This window comes from Urocampus carinirostris, chromosome 3 (genome assembly GCF_059441175.1).
Source record: "Urocampus carinirostris isolate Australia breed hairy pipefish chromosome 3, RoL_Ucar_1.0, whole genome shotgun sequence".
NCBI classification, from domain to species: Eukaryota; Metazoa; Chordata; class Actinopteri; order Syngnathiformes; family Syngnathidae; genus Urocampus; species Urocampus carinirostris.
The window spans coordinates 32931600-32943055 of NC_142351.1; the positions used below are offsets into that span (position 1 = coordinate 32931600).

The 11456-nt window shown below is 37.7% G+C and overlaps 1 protein-coding gene across 4 annotated transcripts; it reads left to right on the top strand.

Annotated features, from left to right (window-relative positions):
- Nucleotides 1–9: 9 nt before the first annotated feature.
- On the top strand, nt 10–10101 carry otud3 (OTU deubiquitinase 3). Of its 4 annotated transcripts, none has more exons than XM_088331522.1 (6): nt 10–28; nt 4672–4878; nt 5136–5284; nt 7099–7211; nt 7300–7422; nt 9647–10101. In XM_088331522.1, the coding sequence occupies exons 1-6, from the start codon at nt 15–17 to the stop codon at nt 9803–9805; spliced, it is 765 nt and encodes a 254-aa protein (XP_088187648.1). In that variant the 5' UTR covers nt 10–14; the 3' UTR covers nt 9806–10101. The 4 variants fall into 4 exon arrangements, with proteins under 4 accessions (XP_088187648.1, XP_088187650.1, XP_088187651.1 ...); XM_088331524.1 differs by lacking the exon at nt 10–28 and adding an exon at nt 4008–4108; XM_088331525.1 differs by lacking the exon at nt 10–28 and adding an exon at nt 4118–4225.
- Nucleotides 10102–11456: the final 1355 nt, after the last annotated feature.

Below are 11456 nucleotides of genomic sequence, written 5' to 3' on the forward strand. Positions count from 1 at the left end.
TCACAGAAGTAGTGATGGTAGATCACAGGTAAGTCCTGAGTTCATTGTATTTGTTGGGACATGCTGCACTCTAGCAGTCAAATGCAGCAATTCAGCATAGACATCTATGTTGCTATGCAGGAGTAGCAGAATGGAAACATAAAAAAAATTGTCAATGTAAAGTGTAATGAAATACAATTGTTATTTTTTAAATGTTTTGCTTATGATGTCATAAGTATTTAATGAATAAGAATCTAAATTAAATATAATATTTGCATTAATATATTGTGAAATATACGATGGTGGAGTTTATCATATTGTGAGGCAGCACAAATAAAAAATAAACCATATTGCAAATTAAATTACTATCTAGGTATATGTTAGAATTTGGACAATTAGAAAATTGGGCACGTCTGCTCGTGTTGGTAAAAAGTGGTCAGCAGCGTTCTGCACAAGTTGAAGGTGACTGATAGATGACTGGGTTATTAGTACGTTTTCACTTTTTCAGTCTTCAGTGCGAAAGCAAATGATTGTCAAATACAGCACAGAGGCATATGTGCCACAGTAAAATAACCATTGTCATTTTAACACCTAAAGACCCAACTTTAAAACTACCAAAGTGAACTATATGTTCATTTCTGTTGGTTGGTTGGTTGGTTGGTTGGTTGGTTGGTTGGTTGGTTGGTTGGTTGGTTGGTTGGTTGGTTGGTTGGTTGGTTGGTTGGTTGGTTGGTTGGTTGGTTGGTTGGTTGGTTGGATCCCTCAACCACTTAGGGCGTAGGGACACCATTTCCTGTGGTGTGTCCTGGGCAAATACAGAAGGTCCAGAAAGCACACTCTAATATCAATTTCTACTGAGTATAAACTGTACACTGAACCTAAAGTTACATTTTCAGGATTGAATTTTACTCTGGTGTGAATTATTGTTTCACACTTCACTGTACAAAAGAGCGTAAGTCAAATTTTACACTAAGTGAAAAGGTACATCGTCTGTATCGATAAAATTTAACATTGAAGATTTCAGAGTTGATATGACTTTTGCAGTGTAAAGCATATTTAATACTATTTGTTTAGATAAGTCCAGTGTTTTTTTTTTAACTCACTGTTATCAGTGTTAAATGTGTTCAAGTGTATGATGACAAACCACAAAATTATGCATTGTTTAGTACAAATCTATTTAGAGTAAACATATTTCAATAACAGGCCCGCATAGTGGGAGGGTGGTTAGCATGTCAGTCCCATAGTGCAAAGGTCCAGAGTTCAATACCAGATAGCAGCCTTCCCATGCAGAGTTTGCATGTTCTCCGCTTGTCTGCGTGGGTTTCCTCCGGACACTCTAGTCTCCTCCCAGATTTCAAAAGCACGCATGTCAGGTTTATTGGTGGGTTCGAATTGTCTCTAAGTACGAATGGGTTGATTGTGTGTCTTTGTGTTCCCGGCGACTGGCTGACAAACAGTTCAGGGTGTCCCCTGCCCACAGCCTGAGGATGGCTGCCAAGGGCTCCATCACCCCAGACATCATAGTGAGGATAAGTGGTGCAGTGGATGGATAGATCGACGTTTCAATAACATGTAAAAAAACAGTTGAACAAAGAAGAGGAAAAAGCGGGTCCAACATTTTGAAATGATATGACATTTTCCACTCAAAAGAGTAAAATAATATGCTAAAAAAAATAATTTCACAGATTTAACTAAGATCTTCGGAAATTTGACAATGTCCACCGTGTGAGTCACTAGTTTAGCAGCCGAGCCATTTCCTCAAAAACGCATGGGCTCTCCTGGACTTGACCTATATCTACAGTATATTGTAAATGGTAGTCTGAATAAAGTTGTGTATGCTGCAGCAACTGGTTGTATGTTGTGCCTAAAAAAGCTCATCAAAAGCGCCCAAAGAACTAGTTGACTTGCATGGTTTGGCCTGGTTGTCCAAAACTCATGGACGGTGCTCCTCTTCATTCCCACAGTCAGATGAAACGGTTGAATGGCACATTTGATAGAATCCACGTGTTCTTGAATACTTGTTCCAGTCTGAAGATGAGGAATAAGCCTAATTGGGTTTAAACTCTCAAACTAATTGGGGATTTTGTTCCCCATTTTAGTAGGCAAACACACATACCTTCTTAAATGCTCTCAAGTTGATTCAGTAAACATTTGGTATATTTATTATTGTATGATACACCAGGAAATTTATTTTGATGTAGTTTAGTGAATCATGGAAATTGTTTATTTTTTAATTTGAAGTGATTCCAGCCCACGTTTGCTAACATATAAAACATTGGCACTGATGGTACCTCAATAATGCAGGTTTCCGTTATTTAATAGAGTGCTTCGAGGTCCTAAGATTGCCCACAATGCATTGCTGGCGCCCATTTTGGAAGTCCACAAAGCTTTTCACTTCATTGTTATTGTTCAGCGAACCAGTTAGATTCTACATTGTAATGCCGAATACGTGCGTTATTGTTGGCTGTTGTAGCCGAGGGGAAAAGGGTGGGAAGGGCTTCTTTAGACTTCCGAAGTGTGTTTACGATCAGGGGATTGAAGCTCAGGAGAAAAGTGAACGGCGAAAACGAATGTGGCTGGCAGCTATCAATCGATCGAATTTGCCAAAGCTTGACTGTATTCGTGTTTGTTCTGACCACTTTCTGACAGGTAAATTGAATTATTTATGATGTAGAAAGAAATTTTAAAAAGGTTATGGGACATGTGTACTTCATGACAACAGCCTGACGACCCCAAACTACTTTTATAACATATATGTGAGGTATTTCGCCGAAAACGACATTTAAAAACCGAACAAAACTTCGTTTCTCATTCGTACACTATTTTGGTGGGGAAATTCTACGCGGTTTCAGGGAAAGAGAGTCTCCTTTCCTCAGTCAACTCGCGTCAATAGAGGATTTAAAGCCCCCGAAAGCTAAGCTAACTTAGCCACCGGTGCGCCGTTCGGAGAAGCGTTGCCTTTCCCGGGTTGTTCAACATAGAACAAAAGGGAAGCAACATGAGAACAACATTCCCCTAAACCTGCAACACAGTTGCAATGGGCACACAGAATCGATGATGACTTGTCAACAATGATCCATGGTTGTAAACTTGGCTGAGACAAACTCTGAGAATGTAGAACTTTCCCTTTCACAGTCTTGTTTTCATCACCTTCGCTTCTGTGCACAGACACACCCCGAACCCAACCAGACACAAATCTGTCGTAGGCTTCCATACTTTTGTAATTTTGAAAATCCTTCAGTTCACAAAAGGGACTTGGGTGGAAAATAAGATAGTTAACAAGTTCGATGTAAGTCACACACGGCAACAAATCGGGATCAGACTTCCAGACCTTGTTTTTAATTTTGTAGGGATCCAATTTTCCAATAAAATGCAACTTCGCAGCGTACCGCTCGCGTGCTTGCTTGTCTAAACTCTCCACATAGTTTTCCATAGTGTTGATGGACAAAATCCGTACACAAACGAAGCTAGTTGAGTAAATAAATAGACAAACTGAGTAAATATTTGCTCCTTTCGCTATCACCGCTTGTAATCGACAGACTTCCAAGATGGCGGCACGAAGCCGTGTTACTATTTTTAGCACAAAGCGCGGAGCCCTTTATAGTGTAATGTAAATGGGATATTGTTTCATCAAGGACATTTGTCTTTTGTGCCTGTTGAAAATTAAACATTACTGACAGCGACGTATGTAAATATTGCTTTATTTTTATGACCATAATCTAATTTATTTGTTAGCTTTTTAGAAGTTTGGATTAGATTAGCTAGAATGAATGAGTCAGATTTCCCCCACAAAAAAAAAAAAAAAAGTTCGGTACAGGGCTTGTAGCTTATTTGGCCCTGTTTTATAGAGTAACTGTACGTTTTGAGTGTCTGGAAAAAATGAAAATCACTAATAAGCCAGAGACAATAAATTGTATTAAAAAATACAGGGTTATGCCCGTGGTAAACTATAAAATGTGTTTGTTGTTCGTCCGATCTTTTTTATACGTTAGCGAAAGCATATTGTATTTAATTGGCTTTACTTCCGGGATTGCGTATGCGGAAGCAAATCAGCGTTTGGAATGACGTAGGAAGACGCTCGTAATCGTATCCGTAACTACACGCATTTATCACCTAAAATCGAATTAAAGTGAGTAACCATGAAACCCGCGTGTGATGTTATATTTTTTTGTATATTATTACTAAATTTCCTTCACGGCGATGTACTGTGTATTCCATAGCCGTCTTGTGCTAGCTACTAGCATAGGTGTGAAAGTTGCTCTTTAATGCATAATTTAACCCAACATTACCAACGTGTTCCCTTATCAACACATATGACGTTATTACGTGATTGTCTTCTTAATTTTTCAAGAAAATCGACATGCTTTTCTTAATAATATTTCAGCCTCTTGTAAAAAATTATGTGAGTAAATAAGTACTGTATTTTCTGTATAAACAAATTAAATTTCCGTTTATTGTAATGACAGATAAAACGTATTGCAGAAATCATTCGTACCACATGCATTTACATTTATAAACGTAGCTTTGTTCATATGCAGTTTTTAAAAGACATGATCCTGTTGCTTTGATAATTTTTGCTGGGAGATTAAGATTCCTATCACACTTTTACCTTAGAAATCAGTTTTCAGTTAGTCTCTTTCCATTGCATGTCGCCACCCCTTGACTACGCTTATTCTGTGACTTGTTTTGCAGGGTTGAAATGTCAGCAAAACACACAACCAAGCGTAGCAGCAAAAAGATTGAGCTAGAACGAAAGCGAGACGAGCGGTCTGCGCGACGAGCCCTTGCCAAGGCCCGTAAGAATCTTTCTCAAGATGATGATGAACAAGCAGAGTTTATTAATTTTTCCAACCAACTGGAAGCAATGGGACTGAAGCTGAAAGAAGTCCCTGGTGATGGGTATGTCGCTGAATATTTAGAAGATTACTAATGATGTGCCCAAAGAAGTAGCCTTGGTATCTGTTGTTCCTTGCACTTGGACTAAAAAAACCCACCTGTGAGCATTGTTGCATATCTGTTTATCTTGGTGTCTGTCTTCAAATAGCCATTGATTGAAAGGTAATAACACTGTACTATTGTTCCTAATTTATTTAAATTTGTTTGTAAATGAACTTCACGCATACGCTGAACTTTTATTGCCAAAATGTTACTTGCAGGAACTGCTTATTTCGAGCCCTTGGTGACCAGTTGGAGGGTCACTCACGCTCTCACTTGGAACTACGTGAGGAGACAGTCCAGTATATGTTGTCCCACCGACAAGACTTCGAACCCTTTGTAGAAGATGATATTCCCTTCAAAGAGCATAGTAAGAACATATCCCCATCTTTGAAAATGTTGCATTTGATATTGAATCAGGTTTCCCGAACTAAAATTTTACCATGGACTGGTTTTCACTTAATAACAGGGTAAACTGAGACAAACACGATTTTACACTTACATTCACAACTGGAAGCTTTATTATTCATACACTATTTATCATAGGGAAAACTATTTTTGAACGATATCTGTTTGTGTAAAGGAGGGTTGCTTTCCCCTACTACTGCAGACCTCTGAATACTTGCTAATTCATTTAGATTCAGATTTGTTTTGAATGAAATAAATATGTATACATTTGGCTATTTTACTAAAACATAATGATTATACTGTATGTGAAATTTCTCTTTTTATGGCCTAGTCCTCTCTTTTGATTTGGAAAACATCGGAATTGTGTGTTCAGTGATTTTTTTTATAAACTTTCTGATTTTCCTTTGAATTGTAGTTGTAACTGTTTTATCGTGTGACTTTAAACCCTGACACAATTTAAGTTGAAACTAAAACCCAATCATAGTGCATGAGTGTATGTTAGATGATTTATAATAAGTTTATCAACCAAAATTGGAGTGAATTACCGGCCATCAAACAGAAATAGAAATAAAAAGGGTTGGTAAGCCGAGATAAACCAAACTTATGATTTCTCATCAAACACCTTAAACCATATAAGAGGGTAATTTTACTGTAATTTATGTTGAATAGTGTCTATTGTTTTGTCAATTGTTCATTATTGTATTTAAAATAAATTTGGCTCTGTTGTTTCCTCTATTAATTTCGACAACTCATCAAGCTAAAAGTAGTCCAGTAATTTTTCTTCAATTTATTTAACTTTTTTATTTTTTAAATAAAGAAATGTGTATCTATTTTACTAAAGATCCATTATCTGTCAATGTACCTTTTAGTGGCCTAATTCTGCCCTTTGCCAATAGCAGGTGTCAATTGTTTCTAACTGAAATATAAATCTTTGCAACTAGATGGTTGTGTGTGGATTTAAAAAAATATATTTTTTGTTAACCCTTTAACAATCCGCTGGCCCGCCGCCAGACAGTTGATAAACAAAGATGTGATTTCACGATGTCACCAGTCACTGAAAAATTTCATGACACATATCATTGGAAAGCTTAAAATTTTGAGGATTCAAGTTATGATTACATTTTCAAAATGTTCCCGACACAGAAACATAAGTCAAAAACAAGATACCAGAAAACTATGAAGCTGGCATAGCTCACCAATTACGTCCCCTGTTAGCCAGCTCATGAGACGATTCCCAGCAAATATGGACTCGTTACATCCAGGACTGTCTAGTAAATCCAACCATTTAAAATATTTACTCCAAAACACAAGATAATGCCGACAGATAAAAAAAAAAAAAATCTGCCTAAAAGCATTTCTGCATATTTGGACGTTCCTTGTTGCACTCATTATGTTTCACCCCATAATTCCTGCTTACAAATAAACAAACTCGTAAAATGATTTCCAATATGTAAAATTAGCCTCTGACCTTTTGATTGACACAACTTTCGGCCAATTGCAGGCTTTTTTCACAGTCCATAGCCCGCATTAGCTTATAAAGGCCTGTATTGATAAAACAGAGATTTCTTCCTTTTCTTCAGATATATTTAGCCAGTAGTAATTGATTCAAATGATGATTTACGGTCATTTCCAAATAGCCACTTTTGGAAACGCCTAAACCTTAAATATTAAGTCCCATACACGCGTGTATTCATGTATATGTACACATGTACATGTTTGTATGTGTGTGTACATATGTCCGTATGGACCTTTGTTACTTGTTCTTTCCACACACAGTATCCAATCTGGCGCAGCCTGGAACCTTTGCAGGAAATGACGCTATCGTGGCTTTTGCTCGCAGCCAGCAGGTAAAAGTGGTTATCCATCAGCTGAACGCACCACTTTGGGAGGTGAGGCCATTATCTTTTAGTTTTTACTAACTTATATGCCAAGATAACCTTAACTGTTTAGATGTTCCTTTTTTGTTCTGGCTGGCAGATAACCGGCACAGAGAAGCACGGGTGTAGAGAATTACACATTGCGTACCGCTACGGGGATCATTACGACAGCGTGAGGCGCATCGGGGAAAACGCAGAGAGCCGTAGTCAGCCAGGCATTCAGGTATAAATGGCATATTAAATGTATTAAGTTTATTAAGTTATTAAGTGTTTCATGCTTGTGGTGTTCCTTATCCTGACCAAGCACTAACTGTTGGATTTTCAATATTCTTCATTGAAAAATTCCTTTACTTAGACTTATAATCTGAAAAAAAAAAAACTAGTAGCAAATTTTTGTTTATTTATTTGTTAATTTTCTGTACTATTTTTATACATTAAAACACAAACTCAATTAGTTCAATAAAGACGAAACTTTACGTAGATTAATAGTATCCACATTGTTAAAAAATGAAAACAATTAATGTAAAATAATGTTCATAATTATAAAATTTACATATTTTTATTTGTCAACAGTTTAAAACAGCTTATCATTTAAAACAGTAGGGTATATCCATCCATTATTTGCACATCCCAGCCGTCTTCGGGCTGTGGGCACGGGACACCCTGAACTGGTTGCAAGCCAGTCGCAGGGCACACATGGGCAGACAACTCACTTGCTCATTCCCACCTAGGGACAATTTTGACCCGCCAATTAGCCTGACATGCATATTTTTGGAATGTGGCATGAAACCGTATTGCCCGGACGAAACCCACGCAAGCACAGAAAAGGCCCTTAGCTGGATTAGATCCCATGACCTCAGAACTGTGCCGAAGACGTGCTAACCACTCAGCCGCTGTGCTGCCCACAGTAGAGTATATTTAAGAGAAATGAATTGTTATTCAAAAAATAATAATGAAACCAGATATAAACTAACCAAATGTTGAACATTCATAAAACAGTAATAAATATGGTCTTAAAGAAATCTTATTTAGTCAGTATAAGACATTTTTTAGTCTTTTTATTTTCGATGCAGCACCATTTTAAGGTAACACAATACACATGGACAATATTGTTGACTAAGACCAATATTTATTTTTTAAAAACTAGAAAGATCAAAATTAGCCATTACTTTTGAGTTGTTCAAACAACTATTAATGGAAATTAATTAACAGATCTGTACAAAAATGATGATGCAGACAGTTTTAAATTTTGTTGCACAATTAGGCAATCAAAACATTTCTGTATCTGTGAATCTCATTTTGGCCCACTCCTCTTGCAAACAGCTTAGGTCTTCGATCTGGGTTCATTGAAGCACACTTAAGATTACTGTAGTCTGATATGTTCTAAGAGCTTTCTCGGGTTGCATGCTTTGGAAGACACGAGACTGAGCCCAAGCATCCTTGCTTGTGTGGTACACACAGTGTTAACTCAAAGAATGGTAACTATTTGTCACTTTTTAAATAGGTTGACTGAAACTTGTGATGCTGATTAAACAAACACGCCAGGGATAAACAATTCCTTCTAGTCAAATTTGTAATCTTTTAAATTACCATCATTTTCCTATACCTGTTTCATCATTATAATTTTTTAAAATAATTCTGTCAAGTGATACTACTAAAGTGCTAACAATTTTATCCACATCTGTATTTCACAATACTTACGTTTTAGATCATTATATCCGGAGAACTTAGAAAAAAAGTTCATTCCGAACGGTTGGTTTCACACAACCTTTAAGTGAATTATTTTGACTGTTTTTGATAGTTAAATATACTTTAATCAAGACACACACACTCAGATTTATAGTTTTCTTTTACTAATCTCCTACAGACAAAAAACATAACAAGAAAATAAAACGAATATCACAGTTGGGATCTTAACAAGGCACCATTTAGATGGAAAAAAAACGTTGGTTTAATTATTACATCATTGTACTTTGATGGAATTCCCCCATAACGTCAAACCGATACTTAGCACTACGAGATGGACTGTGGTCTAGGGAACGATTAAGGTGAAGGCCCAGTCTGGATGTTCTAGGCGGCAGAGCGGTGAGGAATCCTCAAGGCTGGAGATGGGATGCAATGTGTGTTGAAGCTGTGGTTGGGTGCTGACGGCTGGAGGTCGCTGGCTGGGTCCCACTGGATTGACCAATGGCTCGATCAGACTTGCAAGAAGACACATCTCACGCCCAGGCGTTGAAGCATAGTATTCGGTGCACATGTTCTGACATTGTTTCATCATTTTTTGACATTGCAAAGCAGAATTCTGACCCAACGTTGAATGTGCTACAATGGCGACTTTCCATACATTGCTTGAGGTCTTCATTGAATTCTTGCGAAACACATTCTATGTGCTGCGAGACAGATTTGTAACTTCAAAGCAATTGAACTTTGTTGTCTGCAATTCCCAGGTGTCCAATAAACAGAGAAAAGAGGGCAAGAGACACGAAAAGAAGCGACGTCAGGGGGAACGACACAGACTAAAAATTCTTAACAGCAAAGGGGACCAGAACCAGGCACGACCAGATGCTGTCACTTTAATAACAGCTATGAACACACTGAGCATATGAGAATACCACATGGACAGAAAATGAACTTCTGGTGAAAGATGCTTTCCCACAAGAGTTTGCACAGTACATTTTAACACAAGACAGGAGAACTTTTCTACAACTCTTCAAAGTGCCTGCTACCGTGACGTTTGGAAAAGACAGCAGGAATAAACCTCATTGTTGAGGATTCCTATGGTGGAATCAACACTTGATTCGTCAACATTTGGGTGAAGGTGTTGGATCAGAGTAAACAAGGGGATATATAATAAAGCTGCTATTTTGTTCGTTGCAGAGACTAAATAAATTTAGATTTTCTAGATCATTGTTCCATCTGACCTAAATGGACTTGTGATCGAGATGCACACTTTTCGACATACTTTAATAAGTCATACATCTTCTAAGCTCATTTGTAATAATACGCTACACACGAGTGAATAAAAACCCTAGCCATTTCCAAATAATAAAAATAAATAACGAGGGACAAATTACACTGTTATTTGCCCAGTAGTAAATGTTCTACAATGTAATTCTTAGAGGGGGTGGATGTTAAAAAGATCACAATTAGAGGAATGATAATTTTATTATGTAAGCATTCTCAAACCAGTTTTTATCAATATTCAGCAATCAGGAAATGAATTGAATTTGTTGACGCTGTAAAAAAATGTTATGCAGCCATCTATTTAATTTAGAATCCTATTTTGGTAAGCTCATTCAGATTTCAATTAAGGTGGTTGTGATGACGCTAACCATCGAAAAACAACAAAGACCAGACGATCAAGGCTCTGTATCTGCATCCGATCTAGAGGCTTCTCCTGCTACTGGTAACCATGGAAACCAGTCTTGTTTGTTTCACGTGGGGAAGCAAACCTTGATTCCAAACCGGGAGAGGGATTGTTTCCGCCAGGCTGTAACTGCCTGTGTTGCCCCTACTAAATGATTTGATTGATTGATTATTGCTTCAGCGAAGGTCGGGGGGTCCCGTCCCTGTGTGTTGAGCCGACCAGATGAACCAGGTTTTTCCAATGCTGGCGGTCTTGTGCCAGCTGTTCTGCATCCTCTACAGCAGGGGTCGGGAACCTTTTTGACTCAAAGAGCCATAAAAGCAAAAAAATATTAATTTTATTTTGGGAAAGAGCCACGCCATATATTATGAGACAAATGTACTAAATTGCTAAACCCGCGCTCCAGACAAAAGCTTAGTCTTCAGCACATTTATTTTTGATGATTTGATAAAAATTATGAAAAGAGAATAATGCCAGAGCCCCTGTCCCAAAATCAACAAACATACCACTTTAAACTTGTCTCTTTCTTGCAATTACTCAAGATCCTTTTGACCCTTGTTTTTCATATATATTGGTTTCAAAACCAGATGCAAGCAGTTATTGTGTAAAAACGTCACAACATTCTGCAAATAGGGAGCCTGATGAGCTCACTTTTGGCGCAGACAACGTAGGGCGAGAGATGGGAGAGGAGTGCTTGCACTTTTTGCATAGCTCCACCCATCCCTCCCACTCACCCAATCAAATGACTAAGTTCTCTTCCGGTGTTTTGGCGTATTTACAGTTCTGTGGATTCATCATAAGGTATCTGAACACTGAACACAGATTATATAGTGAACTTTTATATAAAGGATTCATTAGCGTTGTACAACCAAAACGAGTTTTTTTCCCCC

Bases quoted from the DNA above. Each gene is read 5' to 3' on its own strand.
- otud3 (XM_088331522.1), top strand. The intron at 5,285-7,098 runs GTAAGAACATAT...TTCCACACACAG, and splicing joins TATTCCCTTCAAAGAGCATA to TATCCAATCTGGCGCAGCCT. The intron at 7,212-7,299 runs GTGAGGCCATTA...TCTGGCTGGCAG, and splicing joins TGAACGCACCACTTTGGGAG to ATAACCGGCACAGAGAAGCA.